Source organism: Tauraco erythrolophus, chromosome 8 (assembly GCF_009769465.1).
Source record: "Tauraco erythrolophus isolate bTauEry1 chromosome 8, bTauEry1.pri, whole genome shotgun sequence".
Classification (NCBI taxonomy): Eukaryota; Metazoa; Chordata; class Aves; order Musophagiformes; family Musophagidae; genus Tauraco; species Tauraco erythrolophus.
In genome coordinates this window covers 3,492,147-3,508,348 of record NC_141472.1, presented here as the reverse complement: position 1 = coordinate 3,508,348, position 16,202 = coordinate 3,492,147, and the positions used below count along the sequence as shown (strand labels likewise).

The window sequence follows — 16,202 nt, the reverse complement described above, 5'->3', positions numbered from 1 at the left end:
ATTCCAGGGTGCTCCTTACTGGCATTTCTGACAACTAACACGAGCACAGTGTTGCTGAGTGTTCAGCAATAACTCCCCAGCAGGGCTGGGAGGGACCAAAAGAAGAACCACTGGATTGTAAAACCTTTCCTTCTCTATTAGAGAGCTTTGTGGAGAAAATGTGCCAGAGCCTGATCTAGCTAAATGCAATCGGTAGGCTTAGGCATTAGAGCACTGCTGGACTTGTATTTTCATGAGTTTATGGGTCTGAGTTGTCTCAGGACTTCCACCAACCCTTCTGGTGTGGTTTGTGTGCAGAAGACATGCCTCACTGCCTGTGGAGTGCTCCACAGAGTCATGAAAATTCAGTGTTTCAGATCAGCTGATGAAGAAATTCAGTATAATAGTAAAATATTAGTGGCTCTCTGCAGAGCGTATTCAGTGACAGATCTGGAATTTGCCCTCACCGTGCCACAAGTTCGGCCCTGGATTGGGCAGACACTTCTCACCTGTTTCCCTGTTCCCGGTGCAGAAGATATTACTCGATGAAAGTAGTTAGTTGCTAAAAAGCTCCCCCTCTTTGAGCAATATGACCTTGCTTCGCAGACTTTTTCTATACTAAACCACTCTGGTTTTCTATTCCATTGATAACTCACAGGAAATGAACTCTAACAGCACATGTTAACTCCCCCCCAGAATATATTCTAATTCATCACTTTTCCAAGTAGCAGGGAGGCATTAAGGATAGAAAGACAATATAACTTGTTTCCCACGTATAGAAATAGTATGTGAGCCACACAACTTTCTTGCTTTTTGATGAAAGGCAGAAGAGAAGCATCCCCAGTATGTTAAAAATGGCAATTCTTTTTTTTCAGGGTCAACTGGGCCTGTTCAGGTGATCATCACAGAGAGTGCGAATCAGCCAAACTCACACCCCATCCAGTGGAACGCCCCCGAACGATCTCACATCACCAAGTACATCTTGCGCTGGAGACCCGTGAGTGCCACGTTCATCATCATTCTTTCATCAAAAATACTTTATTTGGCTTTTTCTGGTGCCTGAAAGAAGTGGCCCACGCCATTTCAGCAAACTTTAGTTGCTAATTCAGTGTCCTTGTCCTGTGGAGGTCAACAGTTACTCTGAGGATCAAAGACAACCAGTGCTGTATAAACACTTGATGTTTTCCTGCCCAAACTTTACTGGTCACTGTGTTCATGAAGTATCTGATTAACCAAAGCACTAGCACAGCAAGGAGATAAGTTTGTATCCTTCCTCACTTTATGTAAATCCTTGAGGAAGCTCCTTTGTACTAAGAAACATTGTTTTAGTACCATGTGCATATCCAGAGGCAACTGGGATCGCTTTTATCCCATTAACGAGGAGGTAAAAATGAGTAGGATCCGAAGACATAAACAGCTAGCGTAGGATTAAATAAACAGTCATCTTCCATCTTCTGTAAGTCTAAACCAAAGCTGGTTAACCACTGCTTGTTGGCTCACTCATGTTTGAGGAGCGATTAGTTTTAACCAACGTAGACGAGTTGTGTTACAGTTCCCCTGAGCACAGCTTCACAAAAGACCACTTAATGATTAGGAACATTAGTACCTCGATGCTGCTCGTTATTAAGAGAACAATAAAGGCCCTGATCCAAAGCCATTAAAGGCACTAAAGTCTTTTTACTGACTTCAGTGTATCTTGGATCAAGGCCTGAATGAAATGGACTTTAAAGCACTGGAGTACAAACCTCAGAGGATGGAGCATTATTTTAGAGCTTCCCATAGAGTTCAAATGCAGGGTAGAAGGGAAGAACTTTTCTGTATATTGTTTTCAGATGATGGCTTAGACTGTTACTGTGAACAGCCTTCAAATATGCATTTTCCAGCCACTCCTTCGTGCCTTAATCCTTTTTTGATAAAGAAATGAGTTCAGTGTATATATTACAGATAGTGCTCCTTTTAAAGCAAAAGGTTCAAAGCTAGATTGTTTTTCAGTTTGTCCCACTAAAACTTTATCACCCAGAATATCACTAGCCCTGCTTCCCAGCATAGCTTTCTCATCTCTTTTGACATCTCTTTAAGCCATTTGAGTCACATTCGTGTTTGAATATCACAGTGCTTGGTAACCATGTTGCAGGTTAGGTCACTAGATACCCCTGCTTGCAGCCTAGGGGGGGCTCTCACTATTTGGGTGTCCTGGTTACAGAAAAACTCTGGAAGGCAGTGGAAGGAAGCCACTATCCCTGGCTACCAGAACTCTTACACCATCTCAGGCCTGAAGCCTGGTGTGATATATGAAGGACAGCTCATCAGTGTTCAGCGGTACGGCCACAAAGAAGTCACTCGCTTTGATTTTACTACAACCAGCACCACAGCAGTGACAAGTAAGTTGAACAGCAGGGCATCCAGAAAAAAACTAATTTCCTTCACCTAAGTCTGTTTCATGCATCCCAGTTAACACAAAAGTAGTGATGGTTAATTAAACCTCTTTCTCCTCTCTTGTAGGCAACACAGTTTCAGGCGAGACAACTCTTCTTCCTCCTGTGGTTGCTACTTCAGAGTCAGTCACTGAAATCACAGCCAACAGCTTTGTTGTCTCCTGGGTTTCTGCTTCTGACACGGTTTCTGGATTCCGTGTTGAGTATGAGCTGAGCGAGGAGGGCGATGAGCCGCAGTATCTTGGTGAGGCAATATTGGAGTCTGTTAGACCAAAGCGTCGCTAAGAGCACATCGCTGTTTTGTGTGACAATCAGTACAGTTAGTGTAAGTAGGGAGGACCTTGCTATCTTTCAATATGATTCCATTAGGATACGAGAGTGGCAGGACTAGCTCAGATTAGAACCTTACTTAGTTCATTGTCCTTTCTCCATTGACAGCTGTAAGTTCATGTCCAAGGAAGACTGTGAGAACAAGGCAAGTACACAGCAATATCCCCTCAGAATGCTGTCCCAGGCTCCTGCAGAGGAAAACTCCCTGAGCCAGGGGTGGTGGATTTGTAATAACTGTGGGTAGATATATCTATTCTTTTCAGCTCCACGAGTTTGTCCAGTCTTTTTTTTTTTTGTTGTTTGTTTGAAATAATGTAAATTTACTAGGTTCCACAGCATCCAGAAGTGAGCAGCAGTGCAGATGAGAAGAGAACCGAGTCTGGTTTTTTGAACCTGCTGCCTGGCTAATTTCCTTTGCTATACCTTTGTCCTTCCATCAGAATGGACAGAGAGAAATCTTTCCCAAATGCCCTTTCTTGGCTACTTGTCATCCCATGGATGTCTGTTCCAGGCCGCTCTGTCAGTTGTTTTGTTTGAATTGGATCTTATTCATCTTTGATAATGTGACAACTTAGGTAAGCCAGGAAGCTGGTTAAAGGCACTGGACTCAGACCTAGGAATCGAATCCATTTCTCCAACATCTACTGTAGAGCCTGTGTCAGCACACATAATTTAATCTTAACTTCTTTTTCCTAACTTCCTGTCTTAACAATGGTAATAGCAATATCTCACAAGGATTCGAGGTTAATAGCTATGAGGACATGAGTGTGATAGAAGAACGACACGAGAAAAAGAAGAGTAATCCTCTGACCTCATAATTCTCCCTGCACTGTTGCTCCCCTCGACTCACAGGCTTGGACTCGTGAGCAGAAGTGGCTCACATGGGGACTGCCAGCACTGTCACCACCTTTATTGTCTGCACATTGGCTGCCCAGACAGCTGAGTTGTGTTGTGAAGCAGCTCCTGAGCTCATCTGTCCACAGGCAGAGGTTTACAGGCAGATTGAAAGGCAATTCCCAGTTTCCCTTAAGATGCTTGGCTTCAGTCTGGCCAGTAAGGAGCTGCTTCATGGGGAATTTCCTACATCTGGCATGTAGGTGGACATCTGGGGGAAGGGAGTGGGGAGAGATGTTCATCAGCTCTCATAATGTCATTCTTCTCCACTCGTGAGTCAGTCTTTCCACATAACCTATTCATGTGAAAATTGTCCCAATATTATATTTCTGTATTGGAAATACAACCGGTTATGAAGCGAGTACTTCGTTAGCCCAGATGGCCAAATGCCAGCAGTGTGCAAGGGGCTGCTGCTCAGGTCGCTCTGCCACATCACACACCAAGCCTTGCTGTCCTAGGTGTTGTCTGCTTGCTGAATGTGGAGACCTGTCCCAACTCTCCACACAACTTTTCTGATGTTTCATTGCAGGAAGTCTGTGATTCAGCCCAGATTAGAGCAGAGGTCTCAATTATTTCATTTGGAGAGAAAGCAAAATGTTAAAACTGCTAAGGCAATTTTTTCTTTCCTACCTTCCCTAGATCTTCCAAGCACAGCCACTTCTGTCAACATCCCAGACTTGCTTCCTGGTCGCAAGTATATTGTTAATGTCTATCAGATCTCTGAGGAAGGAGAGCAGAATCTGATCCTGTCTACTTCACAGACCACAGGTATGGGTGGGTGGGTGTTGCTGCACTTTAAAAGCTGGTTTTATTGTTTGCTGAATGAATTTTTGTTACTTCTTACCTTCATGCTTGCTGTCTTCCTCTATTTATTCTCTTAAACAGCTCCTGATGCACCTCCCGATCACACCGTGGAAAGTGTAGATGACACATCGATTGTCATTAGCTGGAGCAGACCACAGGCTCCCATCACAGGTTAGTCTAATTGGAGTGCACGCATTTTGCACTGCTGGTGGCATCTGAAATCTGGGTAAAAAAGCAAATGAAGGACAGCTCTGGGGCAGAGGGCTGGTGCCTAATTCTGCCCAGTCCGAGAGACCAGTTGGAAAGCACATGGGCAGTTTAGCATTTGCTTGGTTTCACTGTCTTGAACCAAGTAATTCAGGAGGCTGGGTGCAAAACAATTCCTTCTGGATCTGTGTTAAGTAAAACCCATGACCTTCTCTTTGGATCTGTCATCCAGACCATCCCATAACAAGCCCGAGAACTGTATAGACCCTAAATCCACATGTCAAAACTCAGAAATATTCTAATCCAGGTCAGATTATGCTTTGTAAGGTGTTATATGTGTGTGATCTGTAGATGGGATGTGAGCAGAGGCAAGCCACAGGTCCCACTGAAGTTCGGGATTGTTTTTAAGAAAGCTCAGTGGGGAGATCAGTTTAGTTCTCGTTTCTAGCATTCCTTGTGCTGCCTTACTGGTTATGGCTGAGGACTATATATACTTCTCTTGCTTTAGGCTACAGAATTATCTACACACCCTCTGTGGAAGGCAGCAGCACAGAGCTCAACCTGCCTGACACTGCAACCTCTGTAACGCTCAGTGACTTGATGCCGGGTGTTCAGTACAACATCAGCATCTACGCAGTGGAAGAAAATCAGGAGAGTACTCCTGTCTTCATCCAACAGGAAACCACAGGCGTCCCACGCACAGGTAATGGGCAGCATATTCTGGATATCACTCACTGAGTTTTCTCTTAGTACATAGAGCCAAAATGATAATGCAGGCTTACGTTGCTCTAGCTTAATGAATCCTTAAATGGACTCAATTCTGATTTTTTTGTCGTTGTTGTGGTTTTTAATTTTAAACGTCACTGGTTTTGAAGTTCTACAGCAAAGTCACACTCATTTATGAATTGACACAGTCAAGCCACCACTCTGCGTTAATAGGGTTGGAATTCCCAGGGATCAGACTGCAGGCAGGTCAAAAGGTTGGTCTTGCGTTGTGTCTACAGAAAAGATAGATCAGAGTTTCCGAAGTTGTCCTAAGGGGATTCTGCTAAGAGATCTTCTTAACAGCCTGGTAAATCATTTTGCCTCAGTACTTGGCCTGCAGATGTTTAAGGTTATGTGCTCAGACACCACAACACAAATCCAAATCGTTCACCTGACTTCTCCCTCTCCCTTCCAGTCCTAACCATTATTTTCCATTGCAGTCGGTGGGGATGGGAGGTTGCTCGGCATTGACCGATGTGCCGAAATAACACCGTATGATCTAAACTTGTGGCACCCACAATTTAAAAAAATAATGGTTTCAGGGTTCCTAAAGTATCCAATTGGACTGAACAGCCAAACCAAAAGAAAGGACAGTGAAAGAATTTGGATCTGATGTGGTAGCAGTGGAATTTGATGGTCCTGCAAGTTGCAAGCACGTGTTTGCAAATGGGAATTTACCAGGGATGAAGTTACCTCCATGATTTTATGGTTTGGCATCTACATCTTCCAAAAATCTGCATTGGTTAACCTTAGGGCAGTACCAGTCCTAATCTAAAGAAACTTAATTTGAACATAGGAATTCAAGGGTGCAGTACTTGGACCAACACAGAGGGAACTGGATTTTGTCTTTGACTATAGTAAGGCCAGATCAGCCCCTGCACTTGCTGAATTATAAAAGATGGATTTTAAGTTAATTATAGACATTCAGAACATGCCATGGGTTTTGAAAACCCTCTCTTTTAATTTTAAAAGAAGGTTCCTATTTCTAACCCCTGGAGTACTTTTCCCCCAAAAAAAGCTTTTGGTTCTGCATATAGTTGAAGTTTGGTAGCATATTACATCGTCTTTCAGTTCTCTTTCTGTGACAGCAAGATGCCTTCTATGACTGAAGGCCTAAAATACTTAAAACTAAAGTTAAACTTTAAAGTTAAACAGCTAAACTGTAGTTATATTTTCAGTTGAGTCTGCTTAAATATTGTCTGGGAATGTGTGTATAAGGTAAGGTTACCGTGACATTTTTAATATGGTAAATATACTTGGACTCTCCACCGTTCAATCAAAATTCTCTTTTTTCTTCCATGTAAACCCATAGCTTCTCCTACTGATTGCTCAGGACTCCCTCTAACACTGTTCTGTCGCTCTGCTTTCAGATGAAGTTCCTTCACCAAGAGATCTTCAGTTTGTGGAGGTTTCTGATATCAAGATCACCATCATGTGGACCCCACCGCAGAGCCAGGTGTCTGGCTATCGAGTGGAAGTGATCCCTGTCAATCGCCCTGGCCAACACGGCCAGAGACTGCCCATCACCAGGAGCTCTTTTGCTGAAGTTATTGACCTGCTCCCAGGAACAACCTATCTCTTCAAAATCTTTGCCGTAAACCACGGCAGGGAGAGCAAACCTTTGACTGGACAGCAAACTACCAGTAAGTGTCTTTCCTTCCTGCTTTTTTCAGCCTTTTCAAGTGCATGTTTCTCTGTCGCTTGGAGAAATACATAAACAGAGCACTTAAAGTGCAACGGTTACAGCCCAGGAGGTATCCCATAACTAGGATGACAGGGCTGGGAATTCATTCACTCAAACAATGATCTCTTCAGCAGATTTATCCTCCTCCAGGGCTTTCCAATGGGAGTTTAACTCTCATGGCACTTTAAAACAATTTCGCATGGCTGGAATTCAACTTTTTTATTACTGACTGAGAATTGATGGGCCCCGCAGTTCTTTTACAGCACAGATCATAGCCTGTAATTTTTTTTTTTTTTTTGAGGATACCTTAGGGCAGATTTCAGCATGACTTAGGAGCCTTTTTGAGATTGCTCTGAAAAATCCCTAACTCCTTTCTGACAGCTACATACCTATTTGGCTCCACTGTCAGCAGCAGGAGTTCTACATGCACATGTAAGGACAAGCCTTGTCATTAAAACGACTGCATTTCAGCTTTGCCAGGTCAGGCCTGGCTTTCCACAGGCTGAAATTTCACTGTCATCCCAGTGAAACCTGGGAAACTGGTTTTCAGCGACCTCAATGGACTGTTGACAAAAGCCATGGGGAGCATATATTTTTTCAGGAAGGGTCATGCAGGATCTTTCAGAACCCGATTGCCGATGATCTAGTGGTAGTGCAGCATGTCACCAGTGTGAGGCAAGATGACAAGTGAAGTACACAGTCTGTCAGGCATTGCTTTTTGCTTTGCAGAAGCATAGAGAAGAGAGGAGCAGAGGCTGGGCAAGATATTGCCTTTCAGATGGAAGAGAAGTTTAGCATGGGTTTGGGTGGCTATCTCCACTTCTAATCCAAGGGAAGCAGATCAAGCAGAACCTAGGATGTGGTTCATTTGAACAGGGCAATAGAAGGGTCACTCAGTGTTTGTGGTAGTCTTCGATCGTGTCACGTTATTCAAAGCACCACCTATGCACATCTGCTGCTGTTCTGATACTTTTCAGTACATGAGAGCAACTTTTGAGAGTCTGGTCCAGCTCTTATAAATGAGAGGGAAGGAAAAGAAATGGGATAATCTGTGAATATAGCTATGCCGTTCAAGAAATACTGTTTACTTAGATCCATAAAGTTAGGAGCCATGAATAGTGCCTCTCCCTCTTCCCATCTCCCTTGACTATGAAGGGAGAATAGGATCCTTATGTTTTATCTTTTGACATAAGTATGCAATTTGGGTACGACACAGATAATGTGAACACCCTCCCTCCTCTTTCCAGTGAGGCTTTCAAAAGCAAGGATGCCACTTAGGAGTCTGAACTCTCTTGGAACCATTTAGAACAAGAAGAGCTCAGTTCCCAGTTAGCTCTGTAAGTTTTTGTGGGTTTTTTTTCAGGAGCCTTGGCTAGGTGTAGAGTCCCTCTGAAAGTCCACACACAGAGGTGTGCATCGAAGCACAGACATTTGATTCAGACAGCACAGGGCTAGTTACAAATGTCTGGAATCATTTTCTGTAGGCTGTGATCATCCACTTAACTGCTTTGCTTAAACCACATTTCAGAAAGTATTCACATAAATTGCATCCTGTAATCGAAAGTCCTGGGAAACAGAAATCATTCAGAGTTCCCAAGGAAAACCCTGCAGCAAAAGTCTCTTCCCACGGTGTAAATGTGATTCTCTTTTTGGCCTCCCGTTAAAAAGCAGTCTACAAATAAACTCTGAGTGTGTGTGTGGCTTTTTAATCTTCCCCTTTTTTCTTTAGTATGGGTAGAGGAAGTGATAAAAGCCTAATAGAGCTGGCAAATTAAGTTGTGCTGAACGGAACTGACTGTAGGCTACAAATTGGAGGAAGATACAATCCTTGTCAGATGAGACTTAGCACAGATCTAAGTACCAAGAGGTGATAAAGCTGGAGATGGGCCAGCCTCCCTGGGCTGGAGATGGGCCTAAGGAGGGTCATCCTCATCCTTTGTCTTCTAGAACTATCTCCCCCATCTTTTCAAGTGGTCGGAGAAGGAAGTCCTCGCTTGCTTTTCTCTCCCTCCTCAAAAAGGGAGAAAACAATTAGGGAGAAAAAAAAAAAAAGACAAAAACTGCTTCCCGCTGAATCACTGAGAGAGTGATGAAAACATTAATTTTTATCACAAAAACGTTATATACTCGCGGGGGAGAAAAAAAGAATTTGCCATCAAAAAAGAGCACTGATGGAACGTCTCCTCGCTGCTCCTAATCTCAGGGTACGATTAGGGCCTGGAAAAAACGGGGAAACTTGCCCTGTAGATGCTGTAAACTCCTCGCTGCAGCCAGGGCTACCCTGCCTGCCTGGGGGCAAATTGCTGAAGTGTCTTTTCCCCTCCGAGCCTCATCTTGTCTCAGCCAAAGGCAGTGACATCTCTGCCATTCTCTGGGCTCCAGTGGAGTGCTGAAGGAGCTGTGTAGCCTCAGCCTTTTGTTTTCTGGGGTTTTCTGGGTTTTATCGGTTTCAGCAGCTTCCCAGAGGTAGTGATAAAAAGGGGAAAGAGCCTGATGAAAGCCCTTGCATGAGTCCCGTGGGAGAGATGAGCATGCTTAGAATTGTTGTTTAGTCAGTTCCATGGTGTGATTATTTTTAAGTAGATCTAGGAACTGGTTTTCTGCAGAAAGCTGCTGACTGTTACTTATTTTTACATTAAAATGACGAAGCGGGGGGGTGTGTGTGTGTTTTGTTTTGGGAAGGATTTCGAGAGGGCATGGAGTAGGACTGGACAAAGATTTAAAAGAATAAATCTTTTTAATGAAAAAGAGCTAAAGATAGGTTTCTGTGCTCATGCTGACAAGTCTAAACTGAGCTGATTTTTAAAAAATGCTCAGCATTCATGAGAAACTATTGAAATTCCTGAGAGCATTTGGGTTCATCTGTCTTGCCTCAGCCGTTAGCCTGACTTCCCCGTGGGATGGCAAGTATGGCAGCGACCCAAATTGGTGCAGCCTGGAATGTGCTGCTCTGCCTGGCCCAGCATATTACCAGATGGCACTGAGGCATGGATATAGTTATTTCATTTCTATTTCTAGCGCTCTCATGATCCCCACCTTCTCTCTTCTCTTCCGTCATGCTCATGCCCTAAGTGAGAAATACAGGCTCAACAATCTCATTGTACCCCCGTGGTAATGGACGTGCTTTGGAAGTAGGGGTGAAGTAGAGATTCGGCTGGAAAATTGATGCATGCTACGCTCTTTCTTCCCCAGAGCTTGATGCCCCCACCAACCTGAGATTCCTCAATACCACGGAGCATTCGGTGTTGGTGTTGTGGACACGGCCCCGTGCTGTGATCACCGGATACCGGCTGACTGCCGGTCCCACAAGAGGAGGTCAACCCAGGACCTACAATGTGGGACCTTCTGCCACCAAGTACCTGCTCAGGAACTTGCAGCCTGGCACCGAGTACACGGTGTACCTTGTGGCAGTTAAAGACGACTTGCAAAGCGCCAGAGAGACTGGAGTCTTCACAACTTGTGAGTATAACAGGCACATATTCCTCTTCCCTAACGCCCTGGCCCTTCTTCAAAACTTGTGCTGAAAGTGGCTATTGTGAGTTGGTTTACAGAAGAAGCCTTTTGAAGGAGTATTCCAGCAGAACTGCTTGGGAAATATTCCTTGTTCTTCTTTCTGAATTATTTGGCAGGAAAATTAGAGTTATTTGCATCAAAAAGCTTTTAGTAAAATATATTTCAGGTTTTTTTGGTGACTAAAAACAGAAGGGAAAACTTACTACTGGTACCTCAGTTTTTCTTTAACTGAATGACAAAGAAATTTAATTTTACTTGATCTTTCCAGTCGTTTGGTTTTTGCATGACAAATCAAGGAAAGCAACCAGCTCCCTTAAAATGGGCAGGAATAATTAGTCAGTCATGTGGATAAAGCTGAAGGCAGTCGTTTCTCAAGCCCAACCATACCATCTAAGGCAGTTCAACTGCGGTTACAGCAACTGACACAAACTCTACATTCTATCCTTCTTTTATTCTAATTGGGTTTTTTTTGGTTTTTTGTTTTTTTTACATTTCAATCATCTGTACTTGAGCTGTTGGCTTGGAAGAAATATTAAGCAAATTTTGGGAGGAAAGGGAGTTCTGTAAGAGCCCATGCATACTTCTAGAAAGAACAAATAGATTCACTGTTCAAATAATGATGAAGCTATCATATAAACTAACAAAACTCAAAGCCATCCAAGCCCAGAACCACATCCTCTTTTCAAAAGAGAATGTGGTTTCTTTTAGAACAATATGAAATTAAAATAAGGGTTCAAACTTTTCAGCAGTGAAACATTGTTGACCTTGGCGAGGTGCTTTTTGCTGACAAACAGCCTTATCTATAAATATTTCTCAATTAGGATATGACTGGATCTCTTGGATGAATATTGCCTTCAAATTCTGGCTTACCTGAATGAAACCAGTCCAGTTTAAGACTATAGATTAATGAAGCAAGTCTCTTCATGAATAACGAGATCAATTCAGATTAAACTCAGTGGAGTTATTTGGACTGATTCTCGGCTTCACAAAGGCTTTGGCTTCTGCATAATGCTCCTGACAGATATCAGTGAGACCACAGATGCCTCAGATTGACTTTGAGCTCTCTTTAACTGTGCTGACCTCAAAAGAGTTGAAGGTGTTGGTGAGGGATGAGATGGTCCTAGCTGGGACAGCTGGATGACAGACAAGAGTGTGGTGTTCTGCTGATTGAATGGCATATGGTGGGTGAAGGAAGAAAAGGAACACTTTAGGTATCATGACAAAACCAAAATTCTCCAAATTCTTGGGGTGGGATGCATAGAGGACTTACAAGGCCCAGTTCAATATTTTCGTTTTCCTCAGAAACAACAAAAACATGGGCTGTGATTAGACCACTTGCATACTGTGTCTATCAGGCCTAGCAGCAGACAGAAGTCTTCTGTCAGATCCCTCCCAAATCACTGGGTTTTCAAAAGTAATATAGTTCAGCTCTTATTCCATATAGTTCAGCTCTTATTCCATACCTTTTGCTATCTGGACCGCTGTAGGTCAGCTTTTCTGTTTGGTGCCATCACAGCAGCTAGACTTCAGCTCTCTCAATTCACTTCACAGATCAGCCTGTTGGCTCTGTTCCTCCTTTTAACACAGAAGTGACCGAGACTTCTATTGTCATCACCTGGACACCTGCCCCAAGGATTGGTTTCAAGGTAGGGGAAACTGGAGTCCCATGTTTCTTTTTCCTCTTGTGTCACTGATAGGGAGGACAGATCAATGCTGTTTTCTACGGGCTGCCGTGAAGATAGTAGCGCAAAGGAAAGAGGTGCAGAAGACATGCTGCTTACAGGGGCAGGTCTAGGTCACAGAGATCAATGCAAGCATGTCCTCTGGGCTTCAGGTCGAGTTCATCAGTGGGACATCTAAAGCACAAGTTACAGGATTAACAGTTGGCGTTCAGCGTAAGGACCCGTGACGCTCGTGTGGGATGATAAGTCAGGGTGCTGATAGTTACCTGGAATAGGAGTGTTGAGACTGAAAAGCAAACTTTGCTGCTTCTCTGCAGCTGGGTGTGCGCCCAAGCCAAGGTGGAGAGGCTCCCCGGGAGGTCATCTCTGATTCTGGCAGCATCGTGATATCTGGCCTGACCCCTGGCGTGGAGTACACCTACAGCCTCACGGTCCTCATGGACGGCCAGGAGAGAGAGACTCCGATCGTCAGGAGAGTGACTACACGTACGACACGTTTGCTTTTCCACAGTTATTCCTTCTTCCACTTGCTTCCTCTGTGCTCCCCAGATGAATGGCTGTCTTCTGGGAGTTGGTTCTAGTCTTTATCTCCTGTCGTGGTTTGGAAGGTGTTTTTCTTTTTGATGCATAGGTGACAGTAGCACTAGCTCACGCAGTGCAGGGTCACAACTTCAGGAGAATGTTTTTTAGCTAATTCTGAAGGGTGAGGATATAACCAGGGGAGGAGGGGTGCTGAGGGAGCTGGCATGATTCTCAGTGCCAAAAATGACCCGTTTTTCCGAATGCTTGCAGCGTTGTCTCCACCAACCAACCTGCGCTTGGAGCCCAATCCTGATACTGGGATCCTGGTAGTCTCCTGGGATAGAAGCACAACTCCAGGTAACTGTGTGAACTCACACTATGCTCAAACCTCCTGTTGTATCAGAATGCTAACGTTTGTTCTGTGGTGCCTTGCAGTTCATCAAGGAGACATTGATAGGAAGCTTGCGTTGAGTCATTTAAGGAAGGATGTACATATTTCTAGATATATTCAAGGATATAATTCACATTTAAGTGTAGGTTGCCATAGGACTCTTTGTGATTTACATTCCCTGTAAAATGCTCTTTTGGAGTATGAATGTGTTTAAGTATTTCAGCTGGTTTAGATATTTGAAGGATTTCTTCAAATATCCCCAGTGGTTTATAAACAGTCCAAGGGAAGGAAAGCAAAATGGACCAAAAAAATTGCTGGCAATGTAGAATAAGTTCATGTCATTGGGAGTAAGCATGGGATTTCTGAAAGTGTTTAAAATGAACTCTTCTCCCACAATAGCTGGTGGGAGCTGTACAATTGACTTCCACAAAACGAGGATTGAAAGCTTTTGAAAACCCCACTCTCAGTCAGTAGGTACATTCTACTTAGGGATATGGTTTAATGGGGAATTAGGGATGGTTGGACTGGATGATCTCTAAGGTCTTTTCCAACCTAGAAATCTATGAAATCTTTTCTTGACACGTCGTGAGATTTTCAGTTTGGTAAGGTCTCAAAGGGAACTGAAATTATGCTGTGAGAGTGGCATGGCTGCCTCCTAGGAAGCTCGTTTCGGGGTGCTTGACAAAAGCAAACCTCTTGCCTGCTGGGCTCAGGGTGGTAAAATCACTTGTAAAATGTCATGTGTTGGCTTCAATTGTTCCTACTGAGACCTGATGTCAATAAATACAGCGTGAGATTACTGCATACTGGTATATCTGTCTTGCAGGCATCAGCGGGTACCGAGTGACCACTGCTCCTACGAATGGGCAGCAGGGCTCGACCTTGGAGGAAGTAGTAGGTGCAGATCAGACCACCTGCACCTTTGAAAACCTAAACCCTGGTGTGGAGTACAATGTCAGCGTTTACTCAGTCAAGGACGACCAGGAGAGCGTCCCCATCTCTGAAACCGTCACACAAGGTAAGGAAAGGATGAGCAGCAGTTGTAGCTACTCCAAGTCAAATTGCTGAGCCCGAGAGCTCTACATTACAGAACCCTTGTTAGTCTGGTGGCAGAGGGCTTAGACTTTATATCTAGTCTCAAGAAACAGAATAGCCATGCACCAGCACGTGACAGAGCAGTTCTTACACCCTGTATTTCTCTGTGTGGACAGCCTACATTGCCTGTCATCTGGGTAGTGGTAAAGAGAAGGATCTGTTGTATCAGCACACTAAGCTGCAGAGATTTAACTTGGCCCTGCAGCACCCCGGCATCTGGAGCACACTGGTGGGAATGGGAAGTAGGTGAAGAGAGGTATGAGTGGGAAGCGAGCAGAGGAGAAATTTTGGCAGCGATAGTGGCAGAAAATGACTTCAGTGCAATGGAGAGGAAAGCCAAGATTGAAAGGTCCATCACTGTAGCACTTCTGGGACACAAAGTGGTGTGTGCCACCTCCCGGTACACGCTGCGATGACTGCAGAAGCTACCTTTGTGGCCACAGTAGCAGAATTAATATGCATCTCCCCAAATGGTTTCATTTCGTTTTCCTTTGCGAGGGCTTTGTTTGTTTGTTTTTGTTTCTGCTCAGCCCTGAAATGATGCCAGCTACTGTGTTTGCTTGCTCTTATAACACCGCTTTAAAATTTCCGTGCTTCACTGAGGTGCTGTGTGCTCCCTGGGGGTGAACTAATATTAATTACTGCATAATTAAAGCAGTAGTAGCTTTAGCCCTTCACCATCTTCTGGTGGGGGAAAGCTGAGAATGTGTGTCTCTGGCTTTTGGCACTCTTTAAAGGTGATATGGTACATGCATTCCATGTGGATAAACAATGATTTTACAGAAAACTGGCGTTTTTTTGCATCTATTCTGTAAAATAAGTCTTTCCCTAGAAAGACATTAGAATAGATCGTAACCACTGTCGTGAAAGCCAATCTTTTGCAATGTTACCATCCCATAATTCCTTTTCAAGCTAACTTTTAATGATCCAACAGAATGGATACCGAGTCCTGCATCTTTGACTCACCTGCTGGTGTCTGATCCTGAGGGAGGAAGGACATCCATTAGCTCCCACTGATTTCAGGATCACCCTGCTGAAGTTACATAGCCAAATCTTGTAGCTTAAATCAATACCAGCCTATTGAATTGAGCAGCTGAGGGTTTGGCCGTTGTCAATTAAAGATGCATCTAACATTCCCCACCCCTTGGCCAATTCTGTTGGTCCTAACATACAGGAAAAGAACAACTTTGCTATAGGAATAATATCTATAGGACAAACAGTTATAGCTGTGCTTGTTTGCCATAAAAAACTTAGGCAGTATCTAGAAGAAAGTGTTTATTCAGTGGTTTGGTTCTGAGATTTTTTTGAACAATTTAGCCAAGAAATCAAGTCAGCCTCTTGGCCACATCATGTGCTGGGCATAACCTCTCAATATGGGGACATTGTCGCTCTTACAGAATACTTCTCATCTGAAGATCATTTTTAACCATTTGCCATCTTTCCATGTTATTATTCACGTTCCGTACCATCTGGTTTTAGCACATATATTGCAGCAGTTAGTGGTAAGTAGAACTTGAGGAATTCTGGGCCAGATCCTCAAGCCATTACAGGGATTTGAGACTTTTTTCCAAGTCCAGTGTAAATAGTTCAGAGAGTGGATGATCTACCCTGAAGCTTTGTGATGGTTCTTACCAGCTGGGGCTGTAGGCCAATTCAGCCCCTTCAAAGGAGCTGATATTTTTAGGATTCCAATGATAAAAGTTAGACTTACCATTTGAACAAGACAAATTCTAAAGGGTCAATCAACTATTATTTCAGAGGAGTTGTTTAATTTATACGTTAATAGACTTTGTTCTCTTGTATTCTACCCGCAAAAAGAAAATAATTGGTATGTTTTTTTCTGTGTCTATTTTCATCAGAAAATTATGAGTCTTTATGGCTCGTCATTGCTTAAAGTAAAT

General features: G+C 43.6%; 1 protein-coding gene across 2 annotated transcripts in view; it reads left to right on the top strand.

Moving 5' to 3' along the window:
* Window positions 1-16,202, top strand: part of FN1 (fibronectin 1) — a 54,700-nt gene that overhangs the window by 17,331 nt on the left and 21,167 nt on the right. For both annotated transcript variants that reach the window (XM_086616137.1, XM_086616138.1), the window contains 12 exons: window positions 855-976; window positions 2,183-2,360; window positions 2,482-2,658; window positions 4,278-4,406; window positions 4,524-4,613; window positions 5,158-5,352; window positions 6,785-7,057; window positions 10,291-10,557; window positions 12,163-12,257; window positions 12,611-12,779; window positions 13,086-13,172; window positions 14,033-14,224. In XM_086616137.1, coding sequence (XP_086472263.1) covers window positions 855-976; window positions 2,183-2,360; window positions 2,482-2,658; window positions 4,278-4,406; window positions 4,524-4,613; window positions 5,158-5,352; window positions 6,785-7,057; window positions 10,291-10,557; window positions 12,163-12,257; window positions 12,611-12,779; window positions 13,086-13,172; window positions 14,033-14,224 — 1,974 coding nt within the window. The remainder of the gene's footprint in view (window positions 1-854; window positions 977-2,182; window positions 2,361-2,481; window positions 2,659-4,277; window positions 4,407-4,523; window positions 4,614-5,157; window positions 5,353-6,784; window positions 7,058-10,290; window positions 10,558-12,162; window positions 12,258-12,610; window positions 12,780-13,085; window positions 13,173-14,032; window positions 14,225-16,202) is intronic.